General features: G+C 41.3%; 1 protein-coding gene across 1 annotated transcript in view; it reads left to right on the top strand.

The window, feature by feature from the left end:
• Positions 1-13490, top strand: part of LOC140935998 (attractin-like protein 1) — a 32867-nt gene extending 19377 nt beyond the window's left edge. Inside the window, exons 15-26 of the mRNA XM_073385578.1 lie at positions 1624-1842; positions 2723-2794; positions 4568-4633; positions 5318-5417; positions 7177-7232; positions 7332-7417; positions 7583-7667; positions 8514-8686; positions 10239-10300; positions 11250-11328; positions 11728-11808; positions 12709-13490. Of these exons, the coding sequence (XP_073241679.1) occupies positions 1624-1842; positions 2723-2794; positions 4568-4633; positions 5318-5417; positions 7177-7232; positions 7332-7417; positions 7583-7667; positions 8514-8686; positions 10239-10300; positions 11250-11328; positions 11728-11808; positions 12709-12936 (1307 nt within the window). The 3' untranslated portion in view covers positions 12937-13490. The remainder of the gene's footprint in view (positions 1-1623; positions 1843-2722; positions 2795-4567; positions 4634-5317; positions 5418-7176; positions 7233-7331; positions 7418-7582; positions 7668-8513; positions 8687-10238; positions 10301-11249; positions 11329-11727; positions 11809-12708) is intronic.
• Positions 13491-14592: the final 1102 nt, after the last annotated feature.

The raw sequence follows: 14592 nt of genomic DNA, 5'->3' as shown, positions 1-14592 counted from the left end.
AGTCAAGTGGTTCATTACTAGGCGCCATGTCTACTGATATGATGCAGCTCGATATGCAAGAGCTCTTACCAGCTGCTAAGGATTCGGAATCCAAGAAGCATGGTGTTAAGAATCTTTTGAATGGTAGATTCACTTTCCGATTATGGCAAATTTTCGTTTTCCTGTTCGTAATGACAATCATTATTACTGTGACTGGTATTCTGGCCGCAAAGTTTGGTCCGGCGAGCCCATGCTACAAAATCTCAACTAAAGAGGATAGTGGTAACTTAAGTTTCCTCCTACTTCGGCACTCATTATTTAGTGCTTCAATGCTGCACTCTTCTAGATTATTGAATTTACGTAATCGTGCAGGCAAGCCTCTTAACTAACACAGCGAATACAAAAGTAGGCTAAGATGGACGAAGTTCTAATCGGCTCTTCGTTGGGTTACAATTGGCGTTTTTGGAAACTGTTCAGGCTGTTAGTTTTTCAAAAGTTTATCTTTTTGTATCTCTCTGTTGTTTTTAGCTTTGAATTGTGACGCTTAGGAGACTCTTAGGAGACGTGCTTGTTGGTCAAAAATCGGTGATTTGAAATTTAGAAGAAATTTCTTCGCCAACGTTACTTTTCATTGCGAGTAATAGGCAAACTAATACTAAATGACAAGAACTGAACTGCCACAAACTACTTTAACAGTATTCTTTGTTGAGTTGTTGCTTGGTGGATATAAGACGCTCTTAGCAGTGCGTTTGGCTGAAACTAATTAAGAATAGAGTTGTTTAAAGAAATTGTTTTCCACTCCCAAAAATGTATCCCTTAATACTTGTGTATTTCTTTATGATGAAGAAAAGGAGGAAAAAAAGCTATCCTCCTTTCCCGCTTCGGTGATCGCAGCCTTAACAAGAAAAGATGAAAAGCAGCTGTTTATGCGATTATTTGTCGCTTTTTACGTTTTGGACCCATTGCGGACCTACTCACTTTAACCAAAAACTGAGGCCTGGTTTAGACACCGCACTTTTCATGTGCCAGACCTAATTGAACTGACAAGTACGACTTTTGGAGCGATACTGGCGCGATATCTGATTCAGACAGCGCATTGTGTGTCGAGCCTAAGTTAAGTTTGACAAAAGTTCGACAGATTCTTTTACCCCAAACTAACACTGCCGTACCAAATTGATTCAGACGCCGCTCTTTTGCCGTACTTAATTCATCAGTTAGGTTCGGCACATGAGTGGAGCGGCGTCTGAACCGACCGGTCCTAACTGTCAACGACAAAGGGACTATGTTACAGGCAAAATCCTCTCAGAAAAAAAAAACAGAATTTCCTTTGTCTCCAACGAATGATTATGGCTAAATAACAAAGGAATTTCCGAAAAAACAACTAAGCTGAACACTAGTTCAACCCCAAATCGGATTTTACCTACAACAGTTACGTCCTTTAGAGGCCGAGGCAGAACCACCCCCCAAAAACAACCCCCCCCCCCCTCCAGCGGTGATCTGAAGGATCTGCATTGCAGGTTCATTTGTTTGTGCATAGAATGTAATCAAGAAAAAGATGAAGAGAGCTGATGCCTCCTACAAGGGCCTCTGTGTTACTTCGATCTCCTACCGCGTAAAAATGTAATCACGATATCTAATTTTCAGGTTTACAGTGCTCAGAAATGAAGTCCTGTCGTGACTGCCATTTGCTGCCCGGGTGTGGTTGGTGTGATGATGGCTCTGGTACAGGCGTAGGAAGCTGTATGGCAGGCGGAAATGACGGGCCATTTTCACCTGCCAAGAATGTTAATTCTACTGCCACGTGTTCGCTCTTCAATCCTCAAACTTGTTCAAAGTCACGCTGGAATTTTATAGATTGCCCAGGTAATTTGCAAGAGATTACTTGCTAATGCCCTATTTACACCAAAGCTTAAACATGCTTGATGATCAAACAGTTGCTGCACCTGCTTTTTTATATACTATAAATTTGCTAAGTTGAAAGCACAAGTTAAAGCTTACTTGACCAAAAAAACGAAGCGACAAGATATTCATGTACAGTAACAATAAGCGCAGTGTTGGGGACGATAATGAGAACGCGTTAAAGGGCGATAGCAACCTCGTCCCAGGTTGCCCAGGTTCTTTATTATTACTGTCCCAGTCTCTCGCGCTCCAGAATATTGGATAAAGAGAGGCCCTGGGAACCAGGTTGGGATGAAAGAAGCGATAGTATGTTAGTTTTCTTTTGACCCAGGCAGAGTTAACTCCATTAGTAGAGCGCTGGACTGCAGAACGGGAGGTCGCGGGTTTGATTCCTAGGGCCAAACCAATACTCGGGTTTTTAAAATAACTGAGCAAGTAGGTTGTGCCTTTACCCTGGAAACTGTGAGGGGACCTTCGCGCGGTTCATAAGACCATGTTGAAATTGGCGGTCTCGGAGACGTGAAACAGTGTTCTCAGTTCTCAATTCAGTGATCTCAGTGCGTAGGTTTTAAATACACTGGCACTTAAATCAAGTAGGTTTCCAACTGAAAGTAGCTTGTATTTTTGACACTGCAATGAATCGGTAAAGTTTGGTGTGCTTGCGTAGCTCAAACATGAAACTTGGCGAAGAGCTACTCAAACAGAAATCAGTATTAAAGAAGTATTGTGCAGAAAGAAAGGCATAGTTTAAGAAATGTTGCATTTACATGCCTGTTCAGCCGCTTATAAACAGGCATTTTATTTTCTGTTAATTTCACGTCTCATATTTTTTTTTTCCTCGCAGCTTGCCAGTGTAATGGTCACAGTAAATGTATCAAGGGAAACAGCTGTGGAGACTGTGAGAACAACACTACTGGTTAGAAAAATGTTGCTTGATAAAAATTTACTTGCTGGCATTTTTCTTGATGATGAGTTCTAATCATAATCCCTTAGTTGGAGTAGAGTTCAAAGCGTTGCTCACCGCTCATGGATTTAAATAATGAATGAAAGAAATGAAAGAATGAAATGTCCTAGATGAGACGACAACAGACGCGCCCTCTTTACATTAGGAACTTTAAGATCCAACGACGCGACGGCGACAAGAACGTCACTTAAAAAGTGAATTTGAGTTTTTTCAGTGTTTATAGCGATTATTCCTACCTACTTACTTTGTCAATTGTAGGCGAACTCTCCTGAAGCTGAATTCCAAGTGACCATATTCACGCTCAGAAAGAGAAATAAAATTTCGTCGTTGCTTGTTTACGTCCACCGTAAAACGCGAAATTAGCAATTTCACGTTGTAGTCGTGCAAAAACAGGAAAGAAATGTACAAATAAGTGTGATGCACTTGCGAAGTTGTTGTTTTGCTAATTAAACCTATTGTTTTTTTTACGTTCTTGTTGTCGTCCGCGTCGTTGGATCTTAAAGTCCCTATTGTCTGTTAACATGTTAACAGTAAGCTCGGACGTCCGCATACAATAACAGTTACTGGTGACGTGCTTCTAGGCGTTTTTTAGCTAAATGAAAAGTCACTTAACTGTCTGTCCATCTCGCAGTCGGAACGACGGATTGATAGATTTATGATTGATTGTTCGCGATCGATCATTCGATAGGTAACCACTGTCCGCTTTCGGGAGCTACCTGCTTTCTACGAGTATCCTTTGTTGAGAATTTGACTTCGTGGAACTTGCATGACAAAACGCATGTTTCTCAGTTCGAAATACTCTTTTTGCTTGGCTGCAGTTTCCAGGATTTTGTTTTAGTTCACGTGGATCGTTATGGATCGTTTTTGTCTCGCGTGGTCAACAGCTTTGCAAATTTCTTGGAAGAAAAGAAACTTTTTTACATAAGAAAAGAGTTTAATCTCCTCACGACTTTATTTCCGTACACCAACATGGCCGCCGTTTCACTGTTTCGTGCATCAATATGGACGCCTTTACCTCATGTGAAAACGCATTGGATCATTATTCGTTTCTGGGAAACTGCCCACCTACTCCTCCCCTAAGCCAACATTGACACTAACTTCTCACTTAGGGCAAAATGTTGGCTTGAGGGAGGAGTAGGTGGGCCTATTTCCGCATGATCCAAAATCCTACTACACCAGTTGTCTCCCTCGCTACCGTTTTTGTCTCGTCAAGCGAGCGTGCGTGGGAGACTGCTACACCAGGCGCGCGCCCAGGGAAATTTTTTATTGGCTTGGTGGGGGCAGGAGGCGGGTTGAGGTCTAAGATTGCAAACACTGTTTCCACCCCTTGTGACTGTTCAGGGTGTAAAGAAAGCTCGGTTTTACGGATTGTCTTTCGGGCAAGTTGTTGCTAGTATGTACAAGGTCAAGAGTCTTTTAAGTAGCCCCAAAAATTTTTGATGTGCACCATTGATTACAGTTCTTCTGTAATTTGAATTTCCCAAAAAACTTCACTAGTCCGATTACAAAATCCACTAGCCCCGGGCTATCGGACACGACTTTCTTTGCACGCTGCTGTTACGCATTATTTTCTAGTGAACTTCGATATTCAACTACTTAGATCTCTGATATCATTTAGTGGTAGCAATTTCATTTTTTCAAAGTAGGGAATCATTGTATTATCATAGGAACTCTCTGATCAGACAGATCCGCCAGTTTACACTGTTTACACTTGCTCTCTTGCAGGACCCTACTGTGAAAAATGTGCGAAAGGATATTTTGGAGATCCAAAAAATGGATGCAAATGTTCAGGTTTGGAGCAAAACCTTCTAACTTTCATTTAATTTGCTGCTTTTATTGGGTTGGGTGGGATAAGACAGTTTGGCTGTCAGATAAAATAGTCCGGATTTTGCATTTTTCTCAAAGTAAACTGTGTACTTTTTACGTTTTGGGGTAGTTTCCCACAATGGTTCTTATAAGGGAGTTGCCTATTCCCAAAGGGCTGCCAATGGGGAAGTTATTCCCACGTGAATGAATGAATCACTATGACGCGAAGTATGGGTCCGTCAAACTAGTACAACTATCCTTGCCTCTGACTGAATGATTAAAGCGGTTTTCGGATGACCTTGAAATTATAACCCGCTAACAAAACATAAGCAACAAACGAACGGAAATAGAGCTATTTGATTGGTTTATCGAACGGATAAAAACGCGTGTGGGTTTGGTTGGTTAAGCGAACGCTCGGGTGTCAGAACTTCATGCCCGAGAACTTTCTAGAAATCAATCGATACTTCACTTTGACGTTATACAGCAGCATGATTGGCCAATCGAACAATGCCTTCTCCATATTAAGGATTTCTTTGGCGGGAAAACGAAGAGGCTAAGTTTTGATCTTTTCATCCATTGGCTGATAAAACAAATAACGAACACTTACCGAAACCAATTTTCAAGGTCATGCGAAAATCGCTCTATTTTTGTTGGCTCTGTTTATTTCAGTATGTCAGTGCACTGGCCATGCGAAAAGCGAAGCCTGTGATCCTGCTACTGGCATCTGTCAGTGTGTTACTAAGGGCGTCAAAGGTCGCAACTGTGAAGAGTAAGTCATCATTCATGGGACTTAAGATTAAGCAGGGCTCGAAAAATGGTTGAATTCCAGCTTGTCCTTTGGGTAAGCAGCCCTCATGTTTTTCTTGCCCGGGACCACTTCTTGCTTTTCTCTGTTAATGATTTTGTTCGAGGATGACTTGCCTGGACTCTTGACCATTGGTCAAGTGAATTTTCAAAAGTACTTGCCCAGCAAGAAAATATACTTGTCCCGGACTACCGGACGTGACTTTTTTCGAGCCCTGTTAGGTCGCTATCCAGAAAATCACAAATCAAATAGCCAGCCGGACTAGTCATTTTGAAAATTAAGTAATAGTTTTTTTCGCAAAATTTTCCTTAAAACCTACCATTGCCGACCATACCATTTATAAACAGACTAATCGGGTTGGATTTGAAAAGTGATTAGTATTTACAATTGGACCAGCCTGGCCGCCTAGTTCTAGCAAATGCAATTGACGCTCTCTGAGATAGATGCTCCCAAAGATATAGGTCTCTATGGTACTGAAAGAGATCGTTCAGCGTTTACAGCCTGCGCAGGTACCGTAAATGATCGATTAAGAGGCGCGGCGCATATTTTAACTACATGTAAAACACTAAGGGGAATATACAGGGACTTAAGTGAGGCGAGTACTAGGTATGCACAATTCAATAACAAATATGTACATCTCGAACTGTTATATGAACCCAGTTTCAAGAGTTTCCGTACATTAAGGGCGCTTTCCATTTAGTCAAAATTTCCGGAATTCCGGTTCAGCGGTAAATGGAAAACGTTTCGTCGGTTCATCCCACTGGAAAATTCCCAGAAAAAATGGAAAATCTAAAAAGGTGGTCCCGTTTCCCCGGTTGGAATTTCCGAACGGAATGTCGTGTTCCATTTACGTTTCTCGTAGTTTGTACCAGTTCCAGGTCCACCGTCGGGCACCGCGACGTACCGGGGTTTACGACCAAATGGAACAACTTTTTACCAATCGGAAATTCCACTTTTGCTCCCACCGAAATTTCCGGGGTTTTTTCCGAAATGGAAAGCGCCCTAAAACTTTAAGAACTCACGAGTTGGTCGAGGTCTTATTTCTCAAGCGATATGCTTTTGATATCTCTTTTTAGTAAAATCCAACTAGTGGTCTATTATCAATGCTGCGTTCTGATTGGTTGAGCTACTACTAGGCTATATGTTATGGCCCACTAGTAGCGAAAAACGCCAGCTTTGAAAACCAAAACAATGGCGGCTGAATCGCGTTTTGCTAGTTAAAGTTGTTTTCTCCTGATATTTTTGACCAGCTAGTTGGATTTTACTAAAACAATTATTCCTCTCGCCCTCATGGCCCTGAGTCAATAGCCCATTCGGCCTTCGGCCTCATGGGGTATTGATTCAGAGCCCATTCTGGCTCGAGAAATAACTGCTAAATATCAAGCGCCGTAACAAAGGTGGGGCGTTAATTAGTAAATACCCAAATTAGCGTCGCGGCGCTTATTAATATATTTTCGGTCAAGGTGTGGCGCTTATTCGAGAGCGCTGGCTTATTTCGGGTAGCTGCGTTTCTGATGGCAGGCGAGGCAGAGTGCCTTTGTGTCTTAAGACGCCAATCCATATGTGGGCGAGTCACAAACGGAGCTAAATACTTGGTACCCCCCCCCCCCCCCTCCCTCACTATGGAGGACCGTTCATCGAATGACACCTACCAAAAAAGTGTTCTGTTTCATGGTCCTGTTTCTCAAAGCTGCTTTGATCTCTTACACCTCTTTTTCCACAGATGCGATACCACTGAATCTTACGTCGGAAATGCGTCTAATGACGTCTTTTGTTACTGTAAGTAATAAAGCACTCTTGATGTTTAATGGTGATTTAACCTCTCTGTTTTCAAATTGACCGAGGTTCTTACCACATGTTATTTTACCCCAACTGTAGTTTCATTCGTAAAGTTTGGGGCTACCGTCAAGTCCTTCAATCTGACTGGGTTTGAAAGGTTAAGTTTTGAGTATTTTCCCGGACTGGTAAGTCATCATTATATTACTGAACGTTTATAAGAATGTCTTTCTGCGCGAATAGACACTTTGCACTTCTCACAGCCTGTGTTTAGACTCTCCCTCAGAAAAACTCGCTCCTTCTGCGGCCTTTCTCTCATGTAGGCGTTGGCCGTGACATTTCTGTTTCAATAGGCGAAACGCAGTGTGCAGTTGGAAATCAAGTGGACAGATGAGAGCTTGGGCTCTAAAGCCAAGGTGAACCTGACTACGTTTTTTGGTAAGGCTCTGGCAAGTATACCCTGCGAGCAGATGCTACATTATCGTGATGTGAACTGACGTACGAAGAGTAATTGCTTTTCGCACGCCAGTTCACACTGAAGTATTTCTATCTATCTATTTCGTGCGCACCTGCAACGATTTGATAAGTCTGTCCAATTCCCGTCTGTTGGCCATGAAAGATCCTGTGGCAAAGTTGGTCAGTGAATGTTGCTGATAAGCGTCTCCTCTAGCGTCTGCCGTGTTTTGGTCCAAAGGAAAAAATCCTTTAGGAGGCGCCTTTTTCTTTTTTTTTTTTTAGAAAAATGGACGTTGTAAACATTTGACCAGCCTCGTTCTCTCGGATCGTACTGCAAATTACAAATCCGCTTCCTCCCTCCCCTTGATTTATGGTCCTTGCGCGTCGCTCTTTAATGGCGGGAAAAAACCTCATCACGTACAGTTACCTTATGGAGCGCGAACTCGTCATATAAGAGGTGTAGGTAAAGCTCCTTGTTTGTTCAGTCAAATAAAAAGTTTATAAATTAAAGTTTTTAAGGCCTGTGAAATCCTTTGCTGGTAACCCATTTGTTGTGCCATAGAAAGAAATCCATTTAATATTCGTGTTTCCGGTCTCAATTTTTCGGTTCCGTAGTATAAATTACTCGAAGTGCTTGGGCCATAAATCTCCATATTAGGGTTTTTTTTGGCGGGAATCGAGGAGTCCATGTTTTGATCTTTTCATCCATTGGCCGATAAAACAAATAACGAACACTTACCGAAACCATTTTTCAAGGTCATACGAAAATAGCTCTAACACGTATTTACTGTCATGAAAGGAGGATTGATAATTGCACTCTTGTTTCAGCTGAGAGACCTGAAGACAAAGAGGTTTTAAAGTATAAACAGAAACTGGTTACTGCCCAGGAATCATTCGAGGCGGTATTTCACTACCAGGACTACGAATTTGATCACGAGGACAAGTTTGGTCTAAGAGGATATATTTATGACATTGATTCCAGGGGGAGTGCTATACTGAAGGTATGTAGGGTTTAATCGCTCTATGTTTATTGTTCGTAATGTGGTAATGAACTGACTTTTCCTGACTGTCGTCAGGAAAACCGCAAATGACCCAGTGATTCGGTCCTTCACGCGTACAACCATACGGCTCATCGAAATGTTTAAGAAACGCAAATTTTAAAATACTTTACTGACATAATGTTTTTTTTATGAGTGGTTTGCTCAGTAGGCCATTTCCGAGTTCCCCCCGGGCCTCTGTATCAAAACGAGGTTAAGTGCTCAACCTTTGATATAGAAATGATTTTTAATTCTCATGCAAATATAACTCATTTTCACAAGAAAGGCTGTGACCTTAGCCTCATTTCCAAAGTGGGGGTTTTTGGAACTCGGAAGTGGCCTATTGATGCTAGACTACGAGTAGTCCCCCATTTCTCCTTAGGGATAGTAGAGCGAGCGAAACGCGAGCGCGCGTGAAAATCACCACACGCGAGAAAGGCGGTGGGGTGTCGCCTTTTCTCGCGTGGGGTGATTTTCACGCGCGCTCGCGTTTCGCTCGCTCTACTATCCCTATGGGGGACTACTTGTAGTCTATATTGATGCATTCTTAGCTTGATGCTAGCCTATGTGGCAGACGCAAAAAAGGAAGGGGAAGGGGGTGGGGAGAAAAGGGACCTTTGTCCCCTCTCTCTTGGGTGCCTGTTTTGAATGCTTTTTCATCAGTTGTACGCATTTGTAACTCTTTTTAGGCTTTGTTTACACTATGCCGAATAGCGTTTCGTAGCGCCAAAAAAAGCTATCTAGGATAGTGTGAACACCTATCCAATCAGTGTGACTCTCCACTGTAGAGAGCGTCGCGACGCAGCTTCTCCCGTCACAGAAATCGCGCCGCCAAAACAACAGTCTTGTGTGTGAACAGACGCCCTATCCAGTATGATTTTCGTGGCGGTGCAAAAGCTTTCCGATATAATGTGAACTAGCCTGCAGTGCAGGCGTATTTTGGGTGGGCGAAACCTTGTTCGTGTTCGTAATATTGTTGTAGCCGCCATCTTTGATTTTATGACAGTGGAAGATTGGGGAGAGTAGAAATAGTAACCCTTAAGAGAAGGTGCGAGGGCGAAAGAAGGAAAGGGGGGAGGGTTAGGGTTAGGGTTAGTCCCTCTCTTCGCCCCCTCCCCGCTCCCTTTGACTCGCCCCATCTCCTCCTCTCTTCGGGAAGTTTCAACATGTCGCTTTCGCGAGCAAATTGAGCGCTTAAAGAAAACGCCTACACTGCAGGCTAAGTGTGAACAGCCTTAAGGTGCCGTTTGTCGCAGCTTATACAAATCGGAATGAGAACACTCCGGCACTGGGGGTATGCGAGGCGTATTTTCCCCATTTCTTGTATGTTTACGTTGTTATACTTATTCAACCTTTAATCCCATCTAATCTTCGACGCAGTCCTTAAGTTGCCTTCGTTTGTGCTCAGTTTTAGCGCGGCCTATTCTTGCACTACAGACTTAAGCAAGTTACAAATTATTCGCTCCGGTTACAGAGAAGCTGGGCGAAAAACATTTTGATACGTTCTTCGTTGTAGGTCTCTTTTAGCATGTCGACGGAAACGATTAATCTTCTAGAATTCTTCCTCACATTTTTCGGGTGAGTATGGTTTTAGCAATTGAAAGCAACAAATATATTTTTTTCCATTTCCCTCAAGGCTTTTCAGGGATAATTTACAACCTTGTGTGGGGACTTTGCCAGACGACTGCTTGCGGCGTAGTTTCTATTGAATGAAGTAATGAGTTATGAATATCCCTACTGTGACACACTATGATTTAGAAGAAGACACTAGGGAGTGGTTACTGCCATTTGCTTTTTACGTCCGGAGTGTTTATTTAACGTCTCCCAGAGTCATGATAAGTAAAGTTTTCTTTTTTATCCGAGAAGATGAGAAAAGGAAGTACATTTTCCTCAGTTATTTGAAGGGGCTGCAGTGTCACGGTTGTCTAGTTCACTTTGTTAATATTGCCAATTACGCTTCCTTATGCGCTTATAAAACTTAAAGTAAACGAATAAATAACTTGTAAACGACAAAATCATCAAAATCATAGCTTCTTGTCCAACAAATATCCTTCCCAAGCATGTATCGAACCCTACAAACAATAAAAATGAACTTTGAAAAACTGTTAGGCTAAGAAGTTTTCTAAAGCCAACGAATTCAGTCCGTTTTAATCTTCTTCAAGTTTGTCCATCCGTGCCTACGTTTTTATTTGCTGTGTTATTAATACCTCCTTTTATGTTTTGAGCGATCATTTTTATGTTTCACTCAGTTTGGTGGTAGTTCCTACTGTTAGAATTTTGATAAAATTCAAGACACAGCTCCTTTGAAGACCCTGAGTAATGGTTCCATGGGGTATCAAACCCGGCCTACCGCTTGACAGTGTAATACCCAATCTATTGAGCGAACCAGGCGTTAACTAAATAAGCAACTTGTTTTGAGAACTTCACAGCGCTTCCAACAACGCTCATACTAAGTTAGGACATAATACTTGTGAAAAATTCTCTGGCAAAGCTGCAAGTACGTTTTTCATTTTTGTGTTTAATACAGCTGTTTCCTGTCACTGCTTGTTGTTGCTGGTGTCGTGTGGAAAGTCAGGAATCGTTACGTTAACTTTATCTTAAACCGGGTGAGTTGCTTTCGCCACCTTTGGGATTTACAAATGACTTACTTGCGTTTTCGTTTTTGTCATTTAGTTTCATCCACCTTACTCGATTAGCCTTGCAATTTTTTGGTGGGAATTGAAACATAAACATTTGTTAAGTATTTATTGTGAAATAAACTGTATAAAGTATGGAGCTGAATGATTAAAGGAAGGTAAACGCCGGAAGGTATTTATCAGTTTAACGCTAAGAATATGTCAGGTGTGCGTTTTCAACAATTTTCTGATTTTCATTTGATAATTGGTCATACTCCATTGCTGATCCTCTCTATGCCTTACGAGTTTCTTTTGTTTGGTTTGGTTTGGTTTTATTTATTTATTTTTTTTTTGTTTTAAAACCTCATTCTTTTTCCACTTCTTTCATAGCAACGACGTGAAGAGAGGCAGAAGATGGCGAGTCGTCCGTTTGCCAAAGTACCCTTTCTACTGAGTCACAGTCATCAAAAGGTAGGGTACTGGGGCAGTACTAGGGCTTACTGTACACTAAAACAACAACAACAACAACAACAACAACGAAACTCAATTTGGAGTACACTCGGTAGTACACAAACATTTTCCCTGACAACTGTTAATATAACTGAAAAGCTATTTGAGGCAGGGGAAAGTCAATTTATTTAAGTAAAGAAATATAAGATAACATAACATTACAGAAGCTGACCTGTAGAGTCGTAGTCATCTAACTTAGTATGTACGAAAGGCTAAAAGGTGACAACATGATATTAGTGGCAGATTAAGATTAAGAGTGCAGGAATTAAAATGCGAATTATGAACTAGACTGAATTATATAAAGTATTACCTGCTTGTGATTAGAAAGTATTTGAGGAACCTCAATATAGTACATGTAGTCTGTTTTCTAAGGAATTTCCAAGACGATTGGTTTAAATTTAATTAAATTTAAACTGGGAGACTGAGGAATACTACTGGTAAATCTACGAATTAAATTGCGGACAGCTTGCGGCAGGATGAGTTGGGAATTTTTGGAAGTCAGAAATGTTGACTCGTAGGTAGGAGAAAATTAAGAACCTTGGTTACTTGTCAATTGCGAAAAGCTCTTTTGTGCTTTTGAATTTGAGATTCAGATTTTGTTAGTTTAGAAAGCTTAGTACTGGTATTCAAAGTTGATAAAAAATATATTGGCCAGGCTTGTGGTTTTAAATCTAGACCAAGAGTTCGTCGATTATATGACTAGGATTCTAGCTCCGCACCATTAGAAACGTTTTCGGGGCTTTTGAGACGCTGTCCCTAAGAAGAGACACCAAGTAACAAACATCCGCCACACAGACGGATTTAAATCAGCCTCGTGAAAATGCGATCTCAATAATAATGTGACCTTTTTGTTGCTTTCAGTCATCAGCAGGAAATATCGCTGTAGAAACCCTTGAAAATGGCAAAGCGTCTGTCCTTACGGTTCTTATGCAATTGCCTGCGGACGATGATGGCTTCACCCCCGTCGGCCAGAGTGGTATTTGTTTCGCGAGCGTGTTAGGGACCCATGGAGACGCTCCAGGGACCACGCCCGCAGGAAGAGCTACGCGTATAAGAACCCGCAAAAGGTGTACTGGAACCTGTGTATAATCGACTGTCACAAGAAATTCCTACATCACTGCAAGTTAATAGTGCATCGGGAAAACGTGTTCTTCGACCAGACATAACCAGACGCAAACCCGGAGCACTCTCCATTTAGCCAAAACGTCTGGTTCAACTGCTGCGATTGAAATTGCAAATAAAACGTAGGCTTTGCCTGAGAATATCCAGGAAAACATGCACGATCTTATGGGTTATTCCAGTCTTTCCATTTACATCGGTTCTCAAATTTGTTGGCTCGCAACATCCATTTTGCTGGCTTTCTGTACACTGCGCGAGGTCTGTCAAGATTACAAGTTTGTAGCGCAAAACGAGGACCATGTGTTAGTATGGAACCTTGGAAGTTTCCATCCCATCTGGAAAGTTTCCGGAATTTCAGATCAGCAAAGTATTGTCTCTCGCTTAAGGGACACGACTGGTATACATTCCAAGCTAGAGTTTTGGCTTTCTTATTTGAACCTTACGGCTCTCTGCATTCGGGTCGGAGTACTTAGGTACTGTAAATAAATGAAATTAGGTAATAGTAATTAAAGTAATTTTATATATGCTGGTGTAATTAAATTACATTAGAGAGCTTTAGATTCTAAGACGAGATTTTCTCATTACTTAAGTATTTGTCGCGCGTGAACTAGCGTCATTTTGGCGGGAAAACGTGATAGCCGTCATCATTCTACTACGAGTTTTAGCGAGAATGTCTTAGTGGCGGAAACCGTAGTTATTAAATTTTTAAATAATTTTTATCATTTTGCTAAAGGGAGAGGGCTTAACCTCCTTCAATAAAGATAACAGTACACACTTTTTTAGCTGAAAATAATTACAATGAAGATTTCCGGGGTTTCTGTTACGCGAAAAAACTTAAGTCAAATCTTGTACTCGTAGTCGTTCTCGTCCTCGAATCTACAGGTCTCTACTAAGAACCAGCGGAATACCGCGGCAGCTTGCAAAGTAATTACGAAGCTTTTGCCTGCGCTGCCACGATAACGTTATAACGCTGCACATCCCATTTGCCAATCAAGTTGGGAAACGGCATCCTCGTTTCCAGGGTTTCTCTCTCTTTCTCTCCGAAGGGACGAGCAGGATAGAATCCTGGGAACGAGTTTGGGGAATTGGTGTCTTACTAATAACGATCAATAACAAATCAAGAATCAAGCAGGTAAGCCCCTGTTTTACTTCAGGATTACGAAACGAGATGTATTATTTATTGTGTACAGTATCTACAAGAAGGGAATATTGCGTGACGGCCAAACTGATACCTGTTCTTCTTCCTTTGAGTGATTCTTGTGTTGTGTGAATAGTCATCAGCTATGAAAGACAGTGTCGTTAGTTATAACATATATTTCGTAAATTGAAAATGTTGTATAAATAGATTACAGGTAAAACCTTTATTAATAATTTGATCGATGTTTTACTGAAAGAACTAACATCCCTAAAAATTTGTGATTTAAAAGCAAAGACAATTTTTTTATTTAGTGTTAAATAGTCTGTTGAAATATCTGAGTAAATCTAACCAACCTACCAGTCTAGAAACGTGACATGTATAAGAAGGGGAAAGTGGCTGTAAAGATTAGTGACACCGATCGAAATGTGTTGGTTTTAGGTTGTGTAATTACTTTGCGTAGGTCTTGAATCTAACTTCACGTTAAAGTC

The sequence above is a fragment of the Porites lutea genome, chromosome 4, assembly GCF_958299795.1.
Source record: "Porites lutea chromosome 4, jaPorLute2.1, whole genome shotgun sequence".
Classification (NCBI taxonomy): domain Eukaryota; kingdom Metazoa; phylum Cnidaria; class Anthozoa; order Scleractinia; family Poritidae; genus Porites; species Porites lutea.
Note: the sequence above shows the minus strand (reverse complement) of the source record. Positions and strands in the feature narration are given on the sequence as shown.